Genomic DNA, 27,255 nt, shown 5'->3' on the forward strand with positions numbered 1-27,255 from the left:
CACAACTCCATAAAGCACAAATGTAGTTTCATGCATGCACTTCTATCTTTTTCAGAATTGAATCAATCCATTTGCCTTTCAAAAGCACTGCTTAGTCTTCCATATAAAATATATCATGGAAATGCATGCTTTGTTCTTTGATAGGTGTTTAAAATGAGAAGATTTGTAGCTCAGGTCAAGGTTCTGGATGTAGGTTTGCTCGCAGAGCTTGAAGGTTCATTTTCAGACAACTGAAGGCTCATTGAAGAGGTTGAAAATGTGTTGCTGGAAAAGTGCAGCAGGTCAGGCAGCATCCAAGGAACAAGAAATTTGACGTTTCGGGCATAAGCCCTTCTTCGGGAATAAGAAGGGATTATGCCCAAAACGTCGAATTTCCTGTTCCTTGGATGCTGCCTGACCTGCTGCGCTTTTCCAGCAACACATCTTCAGCTCTGATCTTCAGCATCTGCAGACCTCACTTTCTCCTCATTGAAGAGGTTACCTAGTATGGTGACAAAACGTCTGAAAATGAACCTTCAGCAAGCAAACCCACATCCAGATACTTTAAAACTAATCGAAGTCCTGCCAGTATTTCCAGAAGCACAGCTAGTGCAAAGGTATCTCATTAGTAATTAGACATTCGAGAGCATGGGAGAGATTCTCACCGACATAGAGGCAAGAGTGACAACAGACTTGGATACTTGACTTTCTATACACTAAAACATCCAAGCTCAGTTCATAATAATCTGCACTGATGACCCCCTCATCTTCCAAACAGTGAAGTTAGAGAATGAGATTGTCGCAGGTTCACTGTGGAACTTAAAATCACGTTATTTTGATTTAGTATAGTTTTATCCTAATCTCCAATAATTCCCTATAAATTATTGAATGAATTTTGATGTAAACTTCAAATGTGACAAGTTACAGGCACACAGATACAAAACCGCTGAAGACAAACTCAGATCTAATGTCACTAACTTCTTTAGAGAAGGTAAAACGTGGAAACAGAATACTGTTCACAACCATTACTCATGTTCAGCCTCCACGAACAGTAGGCCTCATCCTATTTAGCCATGGTGAGGTAAATGAGGGGTTACAGGGATAGAGGGGTGAGTGCTGGGTTTGGTGGGATGCTGTTCGGAGGCTTACTGCAGATTCAATTGGTATAATGGCATCTTTCCACACTAGGGATCCTATGAAATAGTACTTACTCCACCCATTCCTTTCTGTTTTCAACTCTTCAAACATATCACCTCAATATCTCTTCGTAACAACTCTTCTAATATTTAAAGGATTCCAATGTTTTCTGATTTCCTTCTATCAGGCAATATCTCAATGAGATTATGGACCAGGCACTCAAAATAGTTTAAGGTTGTACAGACTCTTATTTTCAAACGGCAAATGTAAAGTGCCTGTAAACATTGCACTTAAAATACAACCAAAAAGAGGAATTTAGAATAACTAATAACTTGAAATAATAGATACAGTGACTCTTACGAATTATTGGAATGTCATCTGGGGTAGAAATGACCTGAATAAGAATGACTGATTGCACCTGAATTGGAAAAGGATTAATACAAGCTGCTCAGGGGATTTAATCTACTAAGGGGCTGAGGTCAAGGGTGTTGGACAGTGAAGAGAGAGATCAATCCGAGACTTGAGTGGTTGGGAAAAGGAACAAATGCAAGAGTCAGGGCAGGCAGTAACACAGCAGAGAATGAGGTAGGACTGACGAATCAAATTGCATTATTTCAATGCAAGATTGATTGAGTGATTTATTTTCACATGTATTGAGGTACAGTGAAAAGCTTTGTTTACAAGCAGAACAAAGGAGTGTCCACATCAAAGAGACTTAAGACACAGGCATACAAATGAGATGAACTCAGGGCATGGATGAGAATATGTGACTGGGATATCATAGCAATTACAGAGATGTGGCTCAGGGATGGACAAGACTGGCAGCTGAAATGGTGCAGGTCAGAAATGACATAGCAAGGACAGAAAAGGGAGGCAAGAGAGGAATGGGACTGGCATTTTTGATAAGGGATAACATTAGCTGTAATTAGAGAGGATATTCCAGGAAATACAGCTCAGTAAGTTATTTGGGTGGAACTGACAATAAGAAAGGGATGATCACCTTATTGGGATTGTAGTGTAGATCCTGAGTGTCAGCGGGAAATTGAGAAACAAATTTGGAAGGCGGTCTCAGTTATCTGAAAGAATAATAGGGTGGTTATGGTAGGGGATTTTAAATTTCCAAACATAGACTGGGACTGGCATAGTGTTAAGGGTTTAGATGGAGAGGAATTAGTTAAGTGTATACAAGAAAATTTTCTGATTCATTAAATGGATGTATCTACTAGAGGAACTGTAAAACTTTACCTACTCTTGGTAAATAATTCTAATAATTCTATTAGTTTTAAAGTAGTGATGGGAAAGGACAGATCAGATCCAAAAGTTGAAGTTCTAAATTAAAGGAAGGCTAATTTTGACAGTATTAGGGAAGAACTTTCAAAAGTTTAAATGGGTGGGGGGTCAGGGGAATGTTCTCAGATAAAGGAATGGCTGGAAAATGGGAAGCCATCAAAAATGAGATAATGAGTCAACAGACAATATGTTCCTGTTAGGATAAAAGGGCAAAGGTGGTAGGTGTAGGGAATGCGGGATGACTGGACAAATTGCAGTTTTGGTCAAGAATAAGGAAGCATTTGTCAGGTATAGAAGCAGGGATTGAGAGAATCCTTAGAAGAGTATAAAGGCAGTAGGTGTACGCTTAAGAGGGAAATCAGGATGATCAAAAGTGGACATGAGATAGCTTTGGCAAACAGGGTTAACGAGAACTGAAAGAGATTCTATCAAGACATTAAAAGGAGAAAAAAGTAACTAGAGAGCGAATAGGGCACCTCAAAGATCAGCAGGTCAGCTTGTATGTGGAACCGCAGGAGGTGCGGAGATACTAAATGAGTGTTTTGCATCAGTGTTCACTGTGGAGAAGCACATGGAAGATATGGAATGCAGGAAAATAGATGGTGAGATCTTGAAAAATGTCTGCATTACAGAGAAGAAAGTGATGGATGTCCTGAAACACATAAAAGTGGATAAATTCCCAGAACCTGATCATGTATACTCTAGAACTCAGAAGCTAAGGATTACTTAGATTACTTACAGTGTGGAAACAGGCCCTTCAGCCCAACAAGTCCACACCGACCCGCCGAAGCACAACCCACCCATACCCTTACATTTACCCCTACGGGCAATTTATCATAGCCAATTCACCTGACCTGCACATCTTTGGACTGTGGGAGGAAACCGGAGCACCTGGAGGAAACCCACGCAGACACGGGGAGAACGTGCAAACTCCACACAGTCGCCTAAGTCGGGAATTGAACCCGGGTCTCAGGCGCTGTGAGACAGCAGTGTTAACCACTGTGCCGCCCCATGAAAAGTGGGCGGAAAAGCCAGGGAACTATCGACCAGTGAGTCTGATGTCAGTGGTGGGCAAGTTGTTGGAGGGAATCTTGAGGGACACTATTTACATCTATCTGGAAAGGTAAGGAGCAATTAGAGATAGTCAGTATGGCTTTCTGTGAGGGAAAATCCTGTCTCACCAACTTGATTGAGTTTTTTTGCAGTTGCAAAAGGAGAGGATTAATGAGGGCAGAGAAGTGGATATGATCAATAATGGACTTCAGCAAGACATTCGACAAGGTTCCTCACGGTAAACTGGTTAGTAATGTTAGACTGCATGGAACAGAGGGAGAACCAGCCATTTCAATGCAGAACTGGCTCCAAGAGAGAAGACAGGGTTGCTTTTCAGACTGGAGGTGCGTGACCAGTGGAGTGCCACAAGGATTGGTACTGGGTGCACTGCTTTTTGTCATTTAAATAAATGATTTGGATATGAACATGGAAGGTACGGTTAGAAGCTTGTAGATGACACCAAAATTGGAGGTATCGTGGACAGTGAAGGAAGTTATCTCAGAATACAAAGGGATCTTGATCAGATGGGCTAATGGGTGACAGATGGAAATTTAATTTCCATAAATGCAGCTCCATTTTGGAAAGGCAAATCTGGACAGGACTTATTCACTTCATGGTAAGGCCCTGGGGAATGTTGCTGAATAAAGAGACCTTGAAGTGCTATTTCATAATTCCTTGCATTTGGGGTCAGAGGTAGATCGGACGGTGAAGGTGGTGTTTGGTATGCTTACTTTTATTGATCAGAGTACTGAAAATAGGAGTTGGGAGCTCATATTGTGGCTGAACAGAACATGTTTCACACCACTTTTGGAATAGTGTGTAATTCCAGTCTCCTTGCTATAGGATGTTGCAAAACTTGTAAGGGTTCAGAAATGATTTACAAGGATGTTGCCACGTTTGGAGGGTTTGAGCTATTGGGAGAGGCAGGGGCTATTTTCCTTGGAGCATTGGAGGGAGAGGGGTGACCATATTGAGGTTTATAAAAATCATGAGGGGCATGGATAGGGTAAATGGACATGGCCATTGCCCCAGGGTGGGGGGAATCCAAACCAAAAGGCAAAAGTTTAGGGTGAGGGGGGGAAAAGATTTAAGAAGGGCCGAAGGGCTAACATTTTGATGCAGAGGTTGGTGCTTGTGAGGAATGAACTGCTAGAGGAAGTGGAGAAGGCTGGTATAATTACAACATTTAACAGACATCAGGGTGTGTATAGGAATAGAAAGGGTTTAGAGGGATATGGGCCAAATACTGGCAAATGGGACTACATTTATTTGGGATATCTGGTTGGGCATGGACGAGTTTGGACTAAACGGTCAGTTTCCAAGCCATTTGACTCCATAATTGTTCAAACATCCCATAAATACACTCCTTGGCAAAAAGGAAAATTCAAACACAGATTCGGATATACAGTGCTTCAAACCAGGTGGAAAAATATGGAGAAAATTCAGAGAGCGCACAACCAGGAGTAATCCAATGAAGATTCCAAATCAGTTGAGACCCCAATAGTCTCTGCTTAAAGCTAAACTCAAAAACCTAGAAATTCTGATCTGAGAAAGCTGGCAATACCCATTCAGGCTGTTTGAATAAAAACTCCAAGCGGTTGATTCTCATGGTTCTTGGTGGATTACTGAGTGCCTCTGCCTTGCAACCTCTGCTCAAACAAAAAAAAGCAACAAAATAAATTGAAGTCACAGCATCATCACAATGAATCTGCATTGCATCCTTCACGTTGGCATCTGAATTGCCAAATGGATCCCAAACTTCTTTATTTATTCACTTGCAGAACAGGGGCATTGCTGGCTGGGCCAGTATTTATTGCCCATATCAAGTTTCTTGAAGTGGTGGCGGTGAGCTACCTTGTCAAACTGTTGTAGGGCATGTACAATAGGTGGATCCACAATCCTATTGAAAAGGGATTTTGGCCCAGTAGCAGTGATGGAATAGTGCTAATTTCCCAAATCAGCATGGCGAGTGGCTTGGAGATGAACTTGCATATTCCCATGTATCAGCTGCATTCAGTACTCTTGGCAAGACAAACCACTTGCCCCTCCCATTGTTTCTTACTAATTTATAATTACATTGCCACCCATACTCCATGTTAACACATCTCAATTTTCTCGATTAGAATCTTGCACAGTATCTCGATGGTTTTCCTAAGTCACAGAATCATAGAATTCTTACAGTGTGGAAACTCTCCATTTGGCGTAACAAGTCCAAACTAACCCTCCGAAAAATATCCTTCCCAGACCTGTTGCCCATAGCTATTACTCTACGTTTCCCTTGACTAATGCACCTAATCTACACATCCCGAGACACGAAGGGTAATTTAGCTCGGCCAATTCACCTTAATTGCACATCACTGGACTGTGGGAGAAAATCAGGGCACCCGGAGGAAACCTATGGAGACATGGGGAAAAGTATGCAAACTCCGCACAGGTAGATGCCAGAGGCTGGAATCAAACCTGGGTCCCTGGCACTGTCTGAAGCAGCAGTGCTAATCAACGCTCTTCTTGGGGGATGGAGAAGAAAGTCAATCATCTCAACTTTAGAATATCATGCAATGACACAGCATTTGGATTGCTCATTCATCATATTACACTTGAGCAGACGATTGAGTACAACAATGCCTTCAATTCATCCTGCTTCAGCCTTTTCACCATATGCTCTGCATAACAGTCATAATTTTCCCTTGAAGTATTTACCCATTCTTAATCATATTACAATTCAATCTTCTTCTATTGTCTTTTAAGATTGAATTTTCAACAGTACAGCAATTTGCCTGCAAACGAACAAGTTCGCTCATGCTTTTTTCTGGCAGCTCACATTTTTCTTCTCCACTGGACAGTTTCTCCTTTCTCAAGACCAAAACTGATCATTAATTGAACACATCAACAAATCAAAAAACAAATTGTCAGAACTCAATGAACAACAGAGTTGGCTTGTTTTGGCATGCTATAAAACTTGAAGCCCTCGTCCTGAGATATGTCAAAAAAAAAACCACTGCATTTCCCCATAATTTGTTCCCTTCAAAAGAAATCATCTTTCTCCAAACTTCTTGCATGACTTCCTCACCATAAACAAAAGGTTAAGCTTAAAGTAACTGAGAAAGCACAGCTCTGCAAGCCTTTTCAAAAGTTTTTACAATCCATAGACAGGCCAAGGAAACAAGATTCAGGCAGTTAAATCATTACTGTCATGTTATTCTTCTGCCAAAACAGTAATGACACGAAAGGAATCCACAGCAAGCCAGGTAACAGAACCATAAGCTATACATTAGAAGATCAGTCTGGAAGACTATCCTTCTAACCGAAATGGCTCTGCAATGGAGGCGGGGACTGGGGGACATAACACACGTGAAACTGAATTTGTCCATCTGTTTGGTTCCGAATACGACACAGAGTCAAGAACCATTAAATTTTGCCTTTATCCCATTTTACTCTTTTTACCCAATTTAAATACTTTTTCACAGAATGCTTGTGTTCTGTCCGTTCTTGTCCCGCTTCTCCCAAAATGCTCTCCAATTCTTTTAATGCCTTTTCTCCAGCCTTATTCAATCTGCCAGCACACTGTTGGAAGTAAAGTTCAAGTGAAGCCCATCCCACGACAACAGCTTGCTTCCACCCAGTACATGCCAGTGTTTCATGAAAAAAAAGCCATTCCACTCTCACCAAACTTTATGTATGTCAGTTTGCCCTTGACTCGGGTATTAATTCCAAGATTACCACTCTGGAAGTTCTGCTTTTTAAATTTAGCTATTAACCACTCAAAGCCTTTCGATGAAACCTCATTTCTCATACTATCAATGTCATTGGTACCAACATGGATGATAACCACCGATTCCTCTCCAAGTCCTCCTTCCGCCCTGAGATTTTATCAACCCTGACAGTTGGCAGACAACACAGCCTATGGGACTTCTGTTCACAGATGTAGAGATCAGCATCTATTCTCGATCAAAATTGCATTCTTTCTTCCTTCCCCCATTTGAACAGGTTCCTGCACCATGGTGCCATGGTCAGTTTAGTCAACCTTTCTGCAGTTCCCACTGTCATCCACACAGCTTGCTAGAATCTTGTAACCACTAGACAACTACAGAGGCCGAGGCTCCTCAATTTAAAACCTGAGCTCATGTTTTCTTCACCTGTGGCTGTACCTTATTGTGCCTGATTACAAATTCTAAATGGCCTAATTTGAAAGGCATAACCACCTTCAGAAGAAAAAAAAAGTGTCCTGGTAACCGTCAAACTCAATTCATCATCTCCTTGTGTGAAAATTCTCTACACCCCGAAGAATTACCCAGTAAACCATCACTGCTCCTCCAATGCAAATATATTTTTCCTTGGGGATCTAAACTGTTCGTTGCATCACACAGAGAATACAGTGTTTTCTGCAGTTTTATCAGGAGTTCCCTATTTTTATGCAGCACTATTGGAAAACAAGACGAACATTTTATTTGCCTGAACTTGAAAGCTAGCTTTTGACGACTTCAGCACAATAACTCTCAAATCCCTGGGTTGCAATCTTTCTCAATTTAAGTAACATTCAGCGCCATTATTTTCCAAGTGCAAACCATCACATTTCCCACGTTATATTCCATCTGCAAGGTTTTTCCAAGTTACTTCAACTATCTCTATCCACTTGTAGACACTGTCATTCTCACTACTTGTCCTCCCACATACTTTTGTGTCACCTGCAAAGATAGTTGTTGTATATTCGGTTTTCTTATCCAAGTCATTGATATTTAATTGCAAATAACCACAGTCCCAGCAGTGAACCCTGCAGCACTCCACTCGTCAGAGGTTGCCACTCTGAAAATGCCTCTGAACTGCTGTCTTGTATTAGTTAGCTAATTCTCTATCCATGCTGATATACTCCCCCTAAACGGTGTACTCTTATCTCATTGAAAAGGCACCATATATAAGGCTACTTTTTGAAATACATATATTTATTCTATTCATTTCTCACCGACTCCCTTTAGCATTGTTGGAGATGGCCATTGTGTGGCACTAGCAGCACAAAGGTTACTTGCCACGAGTCAGCCCAAGCCTGGATACTGTCCAGGTCTTGCCATATTTCTGCCAGGACTACTTCAGCATCTATGGAGTAGTGAATGATGCTGAATATTGCATAATCATAAGCCAGCATATCCACTTCTGACTTATGACTGAGGATTACCCTTAGATTATTATGTTTGAGGTCTGACATTTTCATTTATTTCACAGCTGTTTGTATTTTACTTGTCAAACTTGATCTCTATTTTCACCCATGTCATTGGCACTGACACATGCACACAAAATGATCTCTGGCTGCTCATTCACGCCTTTCAGAATATCCGGCAGCCACATGAAGCACTTTTGACCCCAGCACCTGTGTTCACATATCACGACTTCACTATTCCATCCCTCTCCTCACCCAAAACCCTTCCACTCTCCCTCGATCTGAAGCTCCCCCTACCCCTACCTCCATTCTTGAATTAGGGTTGTACCTGAAACAATGTCGTCTTCTCTCCTTCTTGATGCTGCGTGGTTTGCGATGTCTTTCCAGCTTCCTGCTTGTCTATTTCGGATACCAGCATCTGCTGCTCCTTTTTTGTGCCCAGTACCAAAGAGACAATGCACCATACTTTTTTTCTCACAGAAACACTATCTTTTTATGAGCGAATCCCTGATCACAATTGCTCTCTCGTTCATTCGCTTCACCCATTATCACCCCAGCCAAATAAAAAGCCCGGTCACACCATGCAGCTGAACCACTTGGTGCCATGGACCTGACTCTTGTTGCATTTCATTGGAGGAATCATCTGTCCCAGCAGGATCCAAGATCGAAAACCTCACTACCTACCTCCTGCTTTTATTACCTGATAGTGAGCCATTTGCTTTCTGTTTGTGTACTCTTTGCCTGTGATATCTACACCACACTGTACATACTAATAATGAAAATCTCAGCCTTGCAGTGACTTCAACTGCCATTCCATATCAAAAACGTAGATTTCAAGTAGCTGAAGCTGGAGAAATGCCCTGCACATGTGGTCACTCTGGTTACTGGAAACATCTGACTTGCAAATACTGTAAATTTCAAGCCTCTAGTTGTTTCCTCCATCAAGAAGTTTCACACAAAACTCTCCTTTTCTAACATGCAACTGCCAGTTGAAAGTCCTAACAACGATATGAAACTATTGAAGTAAATTTGAAGCATCAGCTAAACCACATGCACAAAAATAAAAGGACGGATAGGCAAGTTTCCTTCACCATTGCCTGCAGTTTGACATGTGGCCATAGCAAGAGCAGAGTAAATCGCAAGACAGCATGCCCACTTGTCTTTTTAATTTCAATTGACCAAATGAAATAGCAATCAATCTTGAGAGAATTTCTTCAATGAACACATGCATTATTCAGTACCACTACTGGAATAAAATGAAATGAAATGAAATGAAGTTATTCAGAAAATGCCTCTAAAACAGAGCCTCACTTCACAACCTCATTTCCCCCTCACCCCACACAAAGCTTCATTAAACACTTAACAGGACTTTGAATGGAGCAAGGAAAAGCACAGCAGGTCAGGCAGCATCCAAAGAGCAGGAGAATCGACATTTCGGGCATGAGCCCTTCTTCAGGAACATGCGCGTTTCATGCCCGAAATGTCGATTCTCCTGCTCCTTGGATGCTGCCTGACCTGCTGTGCTTTTCCAGCAACACATTTTCCACTCTGATCTCCAGCATCTGCTGTCCTCACTTTCTCCTTTGAATGGAGCAAGACCACTGCTTTTAAGATTACAGTCTGCAAAGTGAAGGAGAAACAAACTGAAATCTAGGTATTTTAGAAAAAACAATCACCATTCCATATGTTAACTCAGCTGGTTAAGAGTACAGCAAAGCTGCCCACTAAGATCGGAAAGTCCAAACTAGCCCATTAATGTTACAGGATATACCAGACATTAGAATTGATGATTAAAGCAATTTAACACACCATACCCTTCAATAAACATGATCTAAATTTGCATCCTCACTAGTTGACTGACTTCCTGCCCTCCTGATCAGACAGGCTCTTCAGGACGTGATAGTACAATGAATGTGCTGCTGAACAGACACCACAGATATTTTGCATTCGAATTCCATAACAGCACATCAGGGAAGTAAATTCAACAAATAAGGCTAATTTTATGCTTCCTTTTTAAAATAGGTTAATAGCTGGAATCAGAAAAGCAAGCATGAAATGCTGTTGGATTTTAAAACTCAACCTGTTCACTTCCTTCTGGTGAAGAACATTTGGCATCCTCTTGCAGAGTGCAACTTCAGACGCAAATTAAATGATTAGATTAGATTCCCTACAGTATGGAAACAGGTCCATCGGCCCAACAAGTCCACACTGACCTCCAAAGAGTAATCCACCCAGACCATTCTCCTACCCTATACTTGTCCCTGACTCATGCACCTGACACCATGATCAATTTAGCATGGCCATTCAACTGATGCACATCTTTGGATTGTGGAAGGAAACCCACGCAGATACAAGGAGAATGTGCAAAACTCCACACAGTCACCCAAGGCGGGAATCGAATCCGGATCCATGGCGCTGAGAGGCAGCAGTACTAACCACTGAGCTGCTGTGCCACCCACTAATGAACCAGATGGGTTTTTATAACCATTGACAATGGACTCAATCCTAATTCCAGATATTTATTAAATTCAAACTCTGCCATGGCGGGATTTGAACTCCATTCCGCACTGTTGTCCAGTGATATAATCACTTGGCCACTACCTCTTCACAATTATGACAGCATCACCTTTACAGGGCAGTCAGTAATGGTCAAAAATGCAGCATTGATGGAATAATCCACAAAGATGAACAAATTATGGTTGAGTGTTTTGAAACTGTCTAAATTACAAATATGGCACAAGCATCTATGATGCCATACGTGAGAACTAACAATCAAACTGAATCTCCACAAATAATTGCGCACACACACCTGTCATTCAACCTTCCTTGACCTGAATGGCCTATTGTTGCTTAGGAATAGCTCAGGAACTATACTTCCTGCAACTGTGACACATTTGTTTCATTCCCATTCATAATGGAGAGAATAAAAGTTGCATACTATCACTGCTGGAATATCTTGCAATGTTGAACAGTTTGACTGAACCGTTATCACTTCGTGCAAAGGCAGCTTCACATGGAGCATGTGCTCAGATAACATTGACCAACAGTTATGAAAACACAAGCTGCTGGCGCCCCAATAGTGCGTCATAATTTTTTTCTATATATTCTTCTAGCGGAAGTCGATGGTGCTGGTAATGTCAGCATTTGTTGTCCAGACCTAGTTGCTCTTAAACTAATTGTTGTCCAGGTCAGTAAGGCATTTGGTAAGGTTCCACATGGTAGGCACTTGCATAAAATTTGGTGTTTCAGGATTGAAGGTGATTTTGCAGTTTGGATGAGAAATTGGCTTGCTGAAAGACGACAAACGGTGGTGGTTGATGGGAAATGTTTAACCTGGAGATCAGTTATCAGTGGTTTGTGCAAGGAACTGTTTTGGGGCCACTGCTGTTTTCATTTTTATAAACAATCTGGATATGGGCGTACAAGGATGGGTTAGTAAATTTGTGGATAGTACCGAAGGAAGCTGTGGGTTACACAGGGACGTAGATAAGATGCAGAACTGGGATGAAAAGTGGCAATTGGAGTTTAAGGCGGAAAGGTTCGAGGTAGTTCACTTCAGAAGTAGTAACAGGAATGGAGAGTACAAGGCTAATGGTAAAATTCTTGGCAGTGGAGATTAACAGAGAGATCTTGGTATCCTGGTGCATAAATCACTGAAAGTTGCCACCCAGGTTGATCTGGTTGATAAGGCAGCATATGGTGTGTTGGCATTTACTGGAGGGTGTGGTTTGAGTTTCGGCACCACGAGGTCATGCTTCAACTAGACAAAGTGTGGCCTTACCAGTGTAAGGCCATACCTGGAGTACTGTCTAGAGTTCTGGTCACAGCATTATAGGAAGGATGTGGAAGCTTTGGTATAGGTTCAAAGGAGATTTACTGGGATGTTGCCTGGTATGGAAGGAAGTTCTTACGATGAAAGTCTGAGGGAACTGAAGCAGTTTTCATTGGAGAGAAGGTGGTTGAGAGGTGTCTTAATTGAGATGTACAAAATAATCAGAGGGTTAGATAAGGTGGACAGTGAGAACCATTGTTCTTGGATGGTGAAGGCTAACACAAGCAGACACAGCTTGAAATCGAGGGGTGATAGATTTCGGAAGATATTAGGGGTAGTTTCATTACTCCGTGTAGTCGGGACGTAGAATGGCCTGCCTGCAACAGCACTAGACTTGCTGACATTAACGGCATTTAATTGGGAATTGGACATACATATGGATAATAATGGAATGGGTGGAGGCAAGACAGACGTCAGATTATTTTCACAGGTCGGCGCAACATTGAGGGCTGAAGGGCCTGTACTGCGCTATAACGTTCTATGTTTTATGTCATTACAGAGGATAGTGAAGGGTTAACTCAAATTGCTGTGGTTTGGCATTACTGGTAGGCCACAGCAGGCAAGGACAGCAGATTTCCTTCCTAACTGGCATTAGTATTTGGTGCACAAGTACACATGCCTGGTGCATCTCCTGGCTTGCCCTCCTGGACTCTCCACTGAACCAGGGCTGATTAGACTTAGACTTACTTAGACTTAGACTTACAGTGTGGAAACAGGCCCTTCGGCCCAACAAGTCCACACCGACCCGCCGAAGCGCAACCCACCCATACCCCTACATTTACCCCTTACCTAACACTACGGGCAATTTAGCTTGGCCAATTCACCTGACCCGCACATCTTTGGACTGTGGGAGGAAACCGGAGCACCCGGAGGAAACCCACACAGACACGGGGAGAACGTGCAAACTCCACACAGTCAGTCGCCTGAGTCGGGAATTGAACCCAGGTCTACAGGCGCTGTGAGGCAGCAGTGCTAACCACTGTGCCACCGTGCTGATATCCTGGCTTGATGGCAATGGTGGAATTGGGCATGGATGCCAGGCTAATAGGTTGCAGATTGTGCTTGCATACCATTCTGTTGCTGCTGATGGTCTCCAGTTTTGAGTTGCTAGGTCTGTTCTAAGTCTAAGTCTATCCCATTTAGCACATTGACAGTACCACATGATAGAATGGTGGGTATTCTCAATCGAAAGGTGAGATTTGGTTTTCAGTGGGTGTGCGCAGTGGTCACTTGTACTGCTATGGTCACGGACAGAAGAAGCCCAGCTGGCAGATTGGCAAGGATTAAGCACATTTTTCCGCACTTACTGGTTCTGTCACAGTCCCAGTTGACATCTTTTAGCACCGGAGCAGTTTGACTAGTAGAGCTGCTGCGAGGCACTCAGAATGGTGGACACTGAAACCCTCCGTCCAGAGTACATTTTGCACCTTAGCCAACCTCTGTGCTTCCTCCAAATGCTGTTCAACATGGAGGAGCACTGATTCATCAGCTGAGGGAGGATGGGGCGTGTTAAATCAGGAGCCTTCCTGACCCATAGAACATAACATCACAGTATAGGCCCTTCTGCACTCAGTGTTGCGCTGACCTGTGAAACCAATCTGAAGCCCATCTAACCGACACCATTCCATTTTCATCCAAATGTTTATCCAATGGCCATTTAAATGTCCTTAAGGTTGGCAAGCCTATTACTGTTGCAGGGAGTGCGTTTCACACTACTTCTGACACTTGTCCTATATCTATCACCCCTCAATTTAAAGCTATGTCACTAGTGCTCACCCCATCACCAGAGGAAAAAGGATCTCAGTGTCCACCCAATCAAAACCTCCGATTACCTAGTATGTCTCATATGTCTCAATTAAGTTCACCTCTCAACCTATTCTCCCTAACTGAAATAGCCTCAAGTCCCTCAGCCTTTCCTCATAAGATCTTCCCTCCACACCAGGCAACATCCTAGTAAATCTCCTCTGCACCCTTCCCAAAGCGTCCACATCCTTCCAAAAATGCAGTGACCAGAACTGTACACAATACTCCAAGTGCGGCCACACCAGTTTTGTACAGCTGCAAAAATGACCTCATGGCTCAGAAAGTCAATCCCATCACTGATAAAAGTTAGCACACCACATGCCTTCTAAACAACCCTATCAACTTAGGTGGCAAATTTCAAGGATCGACATACCGGACACCGAGATCTCTCTACTCATCTACACTACCAAGAATCTTAGCATTAGCCCAGTATTCTGCATTCCTGTTGCTCCTTCCAAAGTGAATCACCTCACCCTTTCCCACATTAAACTTCATGTGCCACCTCTCAGCTCAGCTCTGCTGATTATCTATGTTCCTCTGTAACCTGCAACATTCTTCGGCACTACCCACAACTCCACCGACCTTAGCATCATCTGCAAATTTACTAATACATCTTTTTACACCCTCATCCAGGTCATTTATAAAAATGAAAAACAGCAGTGGCCCCAAAACAGATCCTTGGGGTACCCCACTAGTAACTAAACTCCAGGATGAACATTTCCCATCAACCACCACCTTCTGTCTTCTTCCAACTAACCAATTTCTGATCCAAACTGCTAAATCACCCTCAAATCACATGCTTCCATATTTTATTTAATAGCCTACCGTGGGGAACCTTATCAAATGCTCTCCTGAAATCTCTAAGTATCACAACAACTGTTTTACCCTCATCCATCTGTTTGGTCACTTTCTCAAAGAACTCAATAACGTTTGTGAGATACTATCTACCCTTCACAAAACCATGCTGACGATGTAAATATGCATGAAGCAGCAAATGTGTATCAGTAAATAAATATTTCGCTGTGATCTCTTCAGATAGATTGGAAACACATGCAAACTACTTAGTGCTCAGACTATGTCAGACATGTTCAACAAGTCTCATTGTCTTCTGTCCATCATGAAGCCTGCTTAACGACGACTGATCTGCAGAACTCCTGGCTCCATTCACAATCCCAGTCCAAGGTGAAGTTCTTTGAAGCTGACTAAGTTCTAGATATTAATACTATTCTGAAACTAAGATTACAAGACGCATCATCATTTCAGTACTCTACCAGAAATCTGTTGTGCTGAGCCAGCATATCCAATTGGGCAAGCGTCACAGCTCTTTGAGATAGTTCCCACTGATCGGTGAGTACATGATTATTTTTCAATTAAAACAGGATGTTTTTGCCTTGGGCCTGTTTTCCAGTACTTTTCCTGTGTATTTCAATTGTTCATGGTCATGTTGGATTAACTCTTAATAGTCTGGTTAGAAAACAGCAAATTTTTTTAAGCCTACCATTGCAATGGGGTAGACAAAGAGTGGGATTATGACACTGTTTTGCAAGGAATTATTGAACCTCAGGACATAAGACTTCACGGGGTCCCCAGTCATTGTTGGGGACTCCCAGGCCAACTCCTTCCCAACCATATACTCCTGTTCTTTTCACAAACTTTCCACATTTGTCACTCTCAGAGTCAAAGAGAAGTATAGCACAGAAGCCTTCAGTCCAAATCATCCGGAATTAAGCTTGCACCATTGCCAGCATTTGGCCCATATCCCTCGAAACCTTCCCTATTCATATACCCACCCAGATGCCTTTTAAATGTTGTAATGACACCAGCCTCCACCACTTCCTCTGGCAGCTCATTCCATACATGAACCACCCTCTGTGTGAAAAAGTTGCCCCCCTACGTCCCTTTTCTATTTTTCCCCTCTCACCCTAAACCTATGCCTTCTAGTTCTGGTCTCACTCACCACGCAGCCCCCCCACCCCCGGCAAACCTCCAATGCTCCAAGGGAAATAGCCCTTGCCTATTCAGCCTCTCCTTCAAGCCTGGCAACATTCTTGTAAATCTTGTTTGAACCCGATCAAGTTTCATAACATCCTTCCGAAAACAAGGAGACCAGAATGAGCTGGACCAAATGTCCTGTGCAGCTGCAACATGACTTCCCAAATCCTATACTTAACACACTGACCAATAAAGACAAGTATACCAAATGCCTTCTTTACTATCCTATCTACTTCTCTCATTTCACTTCACAAAACACTTGCAATCAAAAATCAAATAGAACATTCAATTAATATTTCTGTTCAGTATCCATTTCAAAATGACCAAATCCACAAAAGGCACTTCATCCACCTACTTGGCTTAATGTCAGTACTGGCAGCTTCACTTTCTATAGTTTTCTCCGATGCCAGCTCCTTAGGAGATGGGATTTGCATCTTCTCTGTACTTTCAGAAGTTGCTTCAGCCTCCTCTTTTTCAACCTGCTAAAAAAAGACCCAAGTGAATACACTACTCTGTTGTAAAGTTTCCTTGTCTTTGATGTAAATTGTTGTGATCAACTTTGTAACAATGTGCACAGATCAAAAATAAGGAAGGATAGTGCACTAAGCTTTAAATCACAAAGGGCATAGAACATAAACATATTTCTAGACTGCATAAATGCTGAGCATGTTACTGGAATAACGAGTGCAGAAAATGCTTTCTCAATTCCAAATTGATTATTTAATAATTGAAGAGGTTACAGAAATATGGGAAAAGGGTTCCGAGCTTAAGTGACAATGATGATTGATGAGGGTACTGCAGTGTAGCACATTGAATGTTGTCTACATGGACTTTACTGAAGTATGTGATAATGTTGCTCATGGTAGGCTGGTCCAGAACATTAAGTAACATGGGATCCACACTGAGGTTAGTAAGTTGGATATAAAGTTTGCTTGGTTACCAAGACAGAGGGTAGTTGTAAAGGGGGTTTTCTAACTGGAGGTCTGTGACCAATGGTGTTCTGTAAGGATCAGTGCTGGGGCCTCTGCTGTTTGTTACATCAGTAAATGGCAGGACCCTAAGAAGCACTGAAATACAGAGGAATCTTGGGGTGCAAGTCTACAGCTTAAAGTGGCAACACATGGTGATAACTTCAAAAGGCGGCTTTATGGCTTGCTTGCTTTCGAGCCATGTTGCAGTTGTATAAGACTTGAATTCAGCTACACTTGGAATATTGTGTGCAGTTATATATAGGAGGGATGTGGGGATTTGGAAGATGGTGCAAAAGAGGTTTACCAGAATATTGCCTTGATTTGAGTGTTTTAGTTGCAGAGGTTGGACAAACTTGATAGTTTTTGTGAGAGGATTGCATGCAATACACCAATAAAAGCACATAAAATTGAGTGGCATGGATAAAGGTGGATAGTCGAAGTTTTTTTTGGCGCCAGGGTGGAAGTATCAAATACTAGGGGGCATAGATTTAAAGATAAGAAGGGAAAGGTTCAAAGGAGATATGCAAGCAAAGTTTTTTTTGAAACTTGGAGGGTGGTAAGTGCCTCAAACACACAGCAAGGGGAGTGGTAGAAGCAGACATCATATCAATATTTCAGAGGCAGTTAAGTCAACATATGAACAGGTAGAAAATAGAAAAATACAGATCATGTGAAGGCAGATGGGATTAGTTTAGAATGGCATCATGGTCAGCACAGAAATGGTTGGCTGAAGGACCTGTTCTTGGGCTGTACTGTTTTCTGTTGGATTTACTGGCCTGTTCACATGTTAGAATTACATGCAAGTTACTTTTGGAGACTCATCACAAAGATTTTTTTTTCATCTCAACCAAGCAAATCATTAGTATGTCTTTGCTGCAGTAATACTGGACTAAAATTGACAAAGCTTATTGGAAGGGTTAAAGTGATGATTCAATTTTCGAAGAGAGAAAATAAAACTTGGTTCTCAAGTGCTCTTTGCGAAATTGGGGAGCGCCGTCAATATTTGGAATTATAGCAAATGCTGTGTAGAATTTTGAAAAGGTATTATTTTAAAATAGAATTTCAAGACAAAATATACTTTGACAGAGCATTTTAAGAAACAAAAATTGCAACATTTATTGATGCAACAACAAACCTTGACAGCTGAAGAAACTGTCATTCATGGGATGATGAAAGCAAGTGAGGGAAACACAAAAAATCACAAGTCCAGAAAGCACAAGTTTTGGGAGGTTGCAAGACAAATGAGTTCAGTTCTGTTCTGAGGAAGAGTCACTCAAATCAAAACACTTCCTCTGATTTCTCTCCACAGATGCTACCTGACCTGAACTTTTCCAGCAATTTCTATTTCAGTTTCTGATTTATAGTATCTGCAGCTCTTTTGGTTTTTGAAAGGAATTCAGTGATAAGCAGGACAAAACAATGAAGAGGCTGAAACATAGGAACAATGATTTTGTGTTCGAGCTCATCTTCTTTATGAGACTGAACTACGGTTCCCTTGAACCTATTTCCAGAAAACACCTCAAACCTAACTCTTTCCCAAGGTACCATGTTAGCTGATATAGTGTGTGAGTGTCTCTTCAAGTCTTGTCCCCATCTCTCCAAATTTGTAGGTACTCACCACCACTTTCTGCTGGACAACAAATGCTGACACAGCCAGACATGCCCACAGCCCTTGCAAACTTCCATTCAATTTGCAACTTACCCTTCCTCACAAAATACTCAAAGTTCTCAACTCGCAAATCCAATTCAATTTTATCTGGTACTTGATCTCTTAAATTCTCAAATCATACTTCCTCTCCTGCCAGAATATCAAAGACATTCTGATGTAAATCTCACATTACATCTCATTGTTATCAGATGAAGATAAACTATTCCTCCTTTTCTTTCTCAACCTGGTTTTAGAGCCTGTGGCATTTGACCTCATTCTCCGTCTCCAACAACATGTCATTATCATCCAGTTGAATGGAGCTGCTCTCACCTGGTAACATGCTTGCCAATCTAATTAGCCAGACAATCACTTGCTAATGCTTTGCATCTTGTTTCCATACAACTTTGCCTCATTTTACCATATATTACTTCAAAGATTCCCTCCAACCCTTATCTGTATGCTTCCCTTCATAACAGCATCAGACAGCAGTGTTTATTAGATTAGACTTACAGTGTGGAAACAGGCCATTCGGCCCAACAAGTCCACACCGACCCGCCGAAGCGCAACCCACCCACACCCCTACATTTACCCCTTACCTAACACTACGGGCAATTTAGCTTGGCCAATTCACCTGTTAATTTCCAAACGGCTGGACTTGCTGCACATTTTTGTGGGGCAATGAAGCCTGTACAACTTACATCAGCACAGTACTATACTGTGGCCATAAGAGTAGGTCAAAGACCAAGAATCCATCAGCAAGGAACTGTTGGAGGTATTGTCAAATGAAGACTTCAAACAAAAATTGAAGTCATGGCTCTCTGTGTTATCCCTTGACCAAGAATGAATTCCTCAGTTACTGTATTGCAATAATACATCTCCCCCTCAAGTACTTCAGAAAAATGACCTAAACTATTAGCATGCCCCCATTTGTGAGATATGCACAACTTCACTCACTTTTTCTGGCTCTTGCCCTTCAGGTTCCTGAGTTTCCATCTTTTCCTCTTCAACATCCCCTGCAGAAATGAAAATGAAAACTTCATAAGACTCTGCACATGAAATGCTGCAATTCAAAATATCTCAACATATAGCACTGAATGAAAACCTAGCAAGAGTCACACTTCATTTTTATGTTCTGGAAAACCATGTTAGATGAGCGGTCATCTCAACACTGCTCCAATTATCTTGTGTTAATGGCAGATTGGTACCTGCAAGGAAGAAGACGGTAAGCAATATCATGCTATTGTACCAAGCTCAGCATCATGATCAATACAGTAGAAATCTACAAAGAAAAACGGACATCAGGAATGCAAAGCCGAGCAAAATCTCCATGCAATACCACTGAAAGTGAAGTCAATCAGCTGCTCTGATAATTAAACCAACCAATTTGACTTTATGAGTGATGGAATTGATTTTTGTTTTACTTTTTATTTTGTTAATATTGTTTATTTTTCAACTTACACTGAGGTTTGCCAACAGCTGCTCCTGTCAGCTCCCTGATAAGCTAATCCAAATTGAGAACACAAATCAGAGTACAAGTTCACAATCCTTTAGCCAAAATTCCTTAAAGCTTCAAAATCTGAAATTTCTATTTTGGAGTGTGAACAAGTGACCCAACTTCACACTCACTCGAACCACGTCACTCAGATGTGATGTGGTAGCATGGCCCAGCACTGGCAGACGTCAATTGCGTCTCAGTGCTCATACTATTCACACTGGCGCCGGCTGTTAGGAATTTTCCTGTAAATCTCAATTGGGAGTTTTATCGGACGAGTATTGTCGAAGGGAGGGCAAAAGATAGGTTAGAGGAAGGTATTGTAAATCGTTGTTAGTTAAGAAGTAAAGTTGTTAATTTTTACTTAATATATTTCTTGGGTATTTGAATTTTTACAGATTACTGCGTGGATAAATCTTTTCTGTGTTGCTGATTTTAAATTAAGCAGGAGGGTTTATTCAGTGTCATAATACCCCAAAGATTTAAACAAGTTTCCTCTTAACAACAAAACCGCAGCTCTCTGGAGGTTGAGGCAAAACGATTCTAAGGCACCGCTCAAGCAACAGTAGGTTGTCTCTTTCAGGCAAAACCCACAAGATGCAACAACTCTGGGATACCCATGGACTTCTGGAACTTCCTTCCCCTTTCCCAACCCTACCACCTGTCAGGTGTTTGTCATCCACCCCAAACTTCCGCTTTCCGCATACTCAGCAAAGGTCTCGGCTTCATCCATGTGTCCCCACCTGAATGCCATCATGTTGCACCCGAAATTCAATCTCTTCTTCTGTTGTCTTCACCTCTGCCTTGCACAGCTCCAACACTCCCTCCAGCTGGACCCCTCCTTCTGGCTTTTTACCTGCACGCAATCCATTCATTAATAACTGTCGACATGACAATGGTCAACTCAATTTCTCTGCCACCACCTCACCCAATCCAACCTCTCTCCTTCTGCACTGACTGCACTCCACCTTCTTCCTCAACAGAGGATTCCCCAACATCATTGCCAACAGGGGACTCAAATGGGTCTGACCCATCTCCCACACTTCTGCCCTCACCCACCCTCTCTTGCCTCCAGCAACAGCGGCAGGGCTCCCCCTCGTCCTGACCTTCCACGCCACTCGCGTCCACATCCAGACGATCATAAACCACAATTTCTATTTCGGCCACCTCCAGCGAGATACCACCAAACACAACACAATCCAATCCCATCCCCGCCCTTGTCCGAAGGAACCCTCTGGGACACCCTCGTCCCCTCTTCCTTCACTCCCAACATCCTACCCACAATCCCATCCCCTGCAACTACTGAATATGTTACACTTGCCCATTTACATCCTTACTGCCCAGTATCGAAGAGCCCAAACACACTTGCCAGGTGAAGCAGCACTTCACCTGCACTTCTCAATCTAGTCTACAGCAGTCACTGTTCATAATGTGGTTACCTCTCCATTGGGGAAGCGAAGCCTAGACTGGGTCAGCACTTCACAGAACCTCTACGTTCTGCTCGCAAAAAAGACAGCTTCCAGCTGCCTGCCACTTTTACACACCACCCTGTTCCCTGGCCAACATCTCTCTCAGGTTTGCTGTAGTGCTCCAGTGAAGCTCAGCGCAAGCTGGAAGTACAAAACCTCATGTCTGCTTGAGAACCCTGCAGCCCTCTGGATTCTATACTGAGTTCAATAATTTCAGGTGCTGTACTCCCACCGCCACCGCCCCCCCAACCCCAACTAGCCCTTAGCACACAAACCAGGACACAGACTGCCACTACACTCTATCTACTATTAGCCACAAACAGTCTCCATTAACAGCTATTCACAATCCCAGTCAGATGGTTATTGACTCCTTTGTCTGTCCAACTGGAGTTCTCACACTTTTTGCTTTGTCCCCACCTATAGTTTACTCCTTATCCTCTCTCTTCACCATATCTCCTGCACATAAACAGATATATTCCGAGCTCCCATTAGTTGAGTTAGGCTTTAACTTGAATTTCTTTTCTCAGATGCTGCCAGAACTATTGAACCTTTCCAGCAACTTCTGTTGATGTTGGTGAGCAGGCTATCTTTCCCCAATGTCCTCAGCAGTACTTATCTTTCAACCAACAAATACCATCACTATTCTTTGCGGGGCCCCTCGTGTATAAACTGCCAATGATACTTCCTAGGTTACACTGGGGTTGACTTCAAAAATAGTTCATTCAAACAAAGTCGCCTGTACTGTCCTTTCTTGATCATGCTTAGTTATCTCTGAATCCAATTAGATCATCTCCTCTTGATTTCATGACTTTAATGAACCATGAGAAAAAGAGATCTGTGACAAGACTGACTACTTGCTCTCCTGCCCAGGTTACTGATTTGCAGACTATTTTGACACACAGTTGAAAACAAATACTGTCAAAACTCCAGATCATCCACTCTCATGCAAACTCCACTCTCACTGGAGATCAGTTATACATGTTGCCAATGGTTTGATTCAGATCAAGCTTACCATTACGTTATTGAAAGAATTATTTTATTGAAGTTAATCATCTTCGATGCAATAAAATGCATGGATAGGTAAAATAACTTTTTCTGCATGAGAAGGGTGCACTCATTGGCTGGCAAGTGGGCTAATGAAAAGTATTTGGAGAAAGCAAAGTTACGTGAGAACTGACAGTTCACGACAACTTACTTAAATATCACCCAGGCAAATGGATTCTGAGTGGTCAAGGCAGTGCCCTGGGAAAGGGTGGCAACTGTTTCAAGTTGAAATAGGTTCAATATGTCTATACGTAATTTAAATAATGCATTGTAATGGTAGCTGGGATATGCCTGAAGTTCCAACACGAGTATCAAGTGAGTTGGCAAGTGTTAAGAGATAATTATGAGAGACAATATTTACCTTGGTTGACATTAGAGCGATGCAGCATGTAAAATTTAAGAGAGCTCTAACTCAACTGTTTTTCACATTGAATATTTCAGGGCTGAGCATAACCATAGCCTAGTTTAACAAGCTAGTTATTCCACTCAAATTCAATGTGTCATTTTGGTGTTCAAAACTGGAATGATTGCTGCTCAACTTGGAACATCATATCGAAATGAATTACCTCTTCAGGACTGGAATAATGGCGATAAGATAGGCTCACTTGGAATCTAGTTGACTTTTATTCCCCAAAAGGGGCTAAATAATTGGCTCCTCAGTATTTACAATTTCCCATACTGTCCAAAACATGAAAACGGATGACTGGGTTCTTGCATTCCTGGCCTGCAGGCCAGAGATTCAAAGATGCAATGTAGTTTGCAATTTAAGCTCAATCCTGGTTAACAATCCATGATGTAAACTGCATAAACACCAGATTTCCAGATCTGACTGACTTCAAATAAGATATTACACAGGGAACACGACTTCAAGCATGAACACGAATAGAATAATTATATATTGGATACACTGTCAATTGGGAAGGTCACCAAATGGCTGCCATATTTTATTCCAGAGCAGATACTCCATCTGGAGGGCTCTGATGAACTCCTGAAACATGGCGAAAGAAACTGTATGAAATTAAGTCTTGTCATTCCAAGAATATGAAAATTAATTCAACAAAATAAAGGAGAATTCACTCCCAATTCCCTGGAAAATATTTTTAGGTGTTTTATTTGTAGAAAACAATGGCATGGCTATCAGCAATTATGAACTAGGTTGATCAGAGTCCACATCAACATTTATAATTCTTCTTAGCTCATCCCCAAAGACTACACATGCAAAACCTTTAAACAAATTTCATGCTTCCAGAAGCAACAACTGGGAAAACATCCTACAACAGCTCCTTTAGCTGCATGCAGATGCCAGCACGTCATAGCTAGTTACTCAGCTGCGGTTTGATGAGGAAAGATGGTTGAGCCTTTTGGACAAGTCAGGTCATGCATGATAGAAGAGAAATGCAAGTATAACAGCAACTGCCAGTTAGCAGGAAGCTACTGCATTTTCATTAAAAGCATTACCCAAGCTTTGACCTCACTGAAAATATACTAAATCAGTGATTTTGAATGGTGCACATTGTTACAATGAAAAAAAACTAAAAGAATAAAATAATAAAATCACAACACCCAGCCTATCCTCTTCAGCCTGCTCCTTTATAGTAGCAAAATATGTAAAACATACTGGGACAGTCAAATAGCCATGAACCAAATTTAAGTAATGCCAAGATTGTCCATTCCCTCTACCTTAATTCTCCATCCCCTTTGAAATAAAAAGTCAACATTCCAAAGTAAACTGCTAGACATTATACTTCAGCTTAGTAAGTCAGAGCTCAATTTTTTTCCTTTGATTAGGGAAAATACTGCAGATGCTGTAAATCTGCAATACAAAAAAAATAAATGCTCAAGCAGCTCAGGTCTTGCAGCATGTGTGGAGAGAGAGAGAGATAGAGTTGAATGTTTCAAGTCCAAAATGATTCTCCAAGAGTTGCTCAGCTGAATTTCTGAAGACTCAATTTCTTGAGTCCTCACTGTTATTGTTCTATGCTAAAAAAAAATCAACTTGAAGGCTGTTCAAGAATTTTGTGCTCTTTGTGCTATTCTGACTAATTGGATCCCAGTTGACAACAGAACAGTTTGAGTCACAAATTCTTACTGCCCTATTCATGTGGGCACATTTGAGTGCAACATACCTGCTCTTCTGGACCTTATCCATTAATTGGGGTTCTGTCAAACACTGCTAGCATCACTTATAATTGATTCCGGAACAAGTAATACAACACTCGAGCGTTTTCTTATTCCTGATATCTTGCCTGAAAACGCCAAAAGATGCGGAGCTGCTATTTTTAACCTCTGTTTAAGCCAATATTCTATCACAGACACATCATGGCAGCATGACATAGTTGTCTGCTGTCTCACCTCATAATTTTTATTTGTTATACTCGTTTGCCTTTACATATAAACCTTTTAACTCGAACAAATACTTGTCCTGCACATTTGGTCAGCTTTGCTGCTTCCGTATTTGAGTCATACTCTAATTTTTCATTTGCCCATTCGCTCTGAAATTATCTTATTTGAATCAGCCCTCAGGCTCCCATTCTCCTCCCAACCTAATTTAAACCCCTCCCCAGAAGTGCTTGAGAAATTCCCAGCATGGATGTTCATCCTTGTCCTGTTTAGATGCACTGTGTACTTGAACTGATCCCGCCTACCCCAGAACATGCACCACTGTTTCAGAAAGAGTATGCCCTCGCTCCTGTTTAATCATCTAATTCTTCTGGCTCAATACGCACTGTCATATGGAACTGGAAATTATCCTTGTTAAGGGTAGCATAAAAGCCCTTCATAGCCATTGGCTATCTCAAATTTTAATTAAACAAATGTCTGAGCAAGCTCCCTGTGATCATACTCATCATCATGATTTCCCAGTTCATCAAAAATATTTCATTTTCAAACAAGGTTCACTTGTTAGTTGAGTTGATGAAAGTAGACTGTAATTGACTACTCTGTCACAGTATTTGAAGTTCGATTCCAGGTCTATTACGCTTTCAGCCAGATTTGCTCGTTAATGCATGGCACTTAACTTCTACACATTTGGGTAGAGATCCAAAAAAAAAAGGAAAAAGTGATCAATTATTCTAGTCAAGTTGAAAACATGGTAACTTCTCCATCACCAGAGCTTTACATGTGGTTAGGGAATTCCATTTTTGGATAATGCCTGTCTATATTTAATATCTAAATTCACATGGCAAAGTGTCACTTGTCTCTGCCAACAAATGCGTCTTGGAAACAATGGCACGATACCACAACACAAATCCACCTTCAAAAAGGTACGGAAGTGTCATGCAAATGAGACATTCAAGCACCTGTGCAGAGACAGTGACAAATTAAAGTACACAGAAGCTTATGCCACCAGATGAATGGCAGAATGGGACAAGATAACCACTTGTACTGAAGTAAAATAGTTATTTCAGGGTAATTGATGCTTACATTGCAAAGGATAGGAAGTGAAACTGCAAAAGATGATCTCAAAGGGAACAGTTTGATTAATGAATCAGAGCTACAGCATAGAAGAAAGACCCTTCAGCCCAGAGTCTATGCCGATCAAAAACAGCCAACTAACTTTTCCAATCCCATTTTCCAGCACATGGCCCAAAACCTTGTCAGCTTGACATTGCAAGTGTACAGCTAAATATTTTTTAAAACTTTGAGAATTTTTGCATCTACCACAATTATAGGCAGCAAGTTCCAAATTCCCACCAGCCTCTTGGTGAAAAAGAAGTTTTTTTTTGCACTCACACGAAACCCTTGCCTCACGTTTGCAAGATTTGTAGCTCTGGTGCTGGCTGTACTTGTGGGTATGCTTGCCAAGCTGGAAAGCTGATTTGCAGATAGTTCGTCCCCTGTTGAGGTGACAACTTCAGTGCTTTGAAGGCTCCTGTGAAACACTGCTGCACAGTGTCTTCTGGAATTTATTTGGTTCTGTTCCTGCTACTTCCAGTTGCTTGTTGTAGTGGCCAGTATTCGCCAAGAATGGATATCCCCACAACTTTATCTGCAGATGCCTAACAGACAAATAACACACAACAAAGACATACCATGACCTAACTCACTAGGCACGCTACCTTATGCAAAAAAAATTCTGAACTGACAGCCAGACTTCTCCAACCACTAGGATTCGAGACAGCTTTGCTCACACAATGACTCACCAGTACAAAAGACCCTGTCATGTGCAAGACAAAGGCAATTTACAAAATTCCATGCAAAGATTGGATGAAACATTAAATAGGACAAACGGGCAGACAATTAGCAATGTGCATTCACGAACACCAAATTGCCACGAAATACCACAACCAGCTATCCCTTGTAGCCACATACAGATTGCAAGGACCACACATTTGACTGGGAGAACACAACAATCATAGGAGAAGCCAAACAGAAGAGAACCAGAGTTTTTCCT

At 41.7% G+C, this 27,255-nt stretch overlaps 1 protein-coding gene across 2 annotated transcripts in view; it reads right to left on the bottom strand.

Annotated features, from left to right (window-relative positions):
* The window catches only part of smarcc1a (SWI/SNF related, matrix associated, actin dependent regulator of chromatin, subfamily c, member 1a), a 211,297-nt gene that overhangs the window by 54,453 nt on the left and 129,589 nt on the right, over positions 1 to 27,255 (bottom strand). The window contains exons 22-23 of one of the 2 annotated variants that reach the window (XM_060823713.1): positions 19,812 to 19,870; positions 16,594 to 16,717 (exon numbers count right to left, since the gene is read on the bottom strand). In XM_060823713.1, the coding sequence (XP_060679696.1) occupies positions 16,594 to 16,717; positions 19,812 to 19,870 (183 nt within the window). Of the gene's footprint in view, positions 1 to 16,593; positions 16,721 to 19,811; positions 19,871 to 27,255 lie in introns of both variants that reach the window. The other variant, XM_060823712.1, reaches the window with a different exon arrangement.

The sequence above is a fragment of the Hemiscyllium ocellatum genome, chromosome 4 (assembly GCF_020745735.1).
Source record: "Hemiscyllium ocellatum isolate sHemOce1 chromosome 4, sHemOce1.pat.X.cur, whole genome shotgun sequence".
NCBI classification, from domain to species: domain Eukaryota; kingdom Metazoa; phylum Chordata; class Chondrichthyes; order Orectolobiformes; family Hemiscylliidae; genus Hemiscyllium; species Hemiscyllium ocellatum.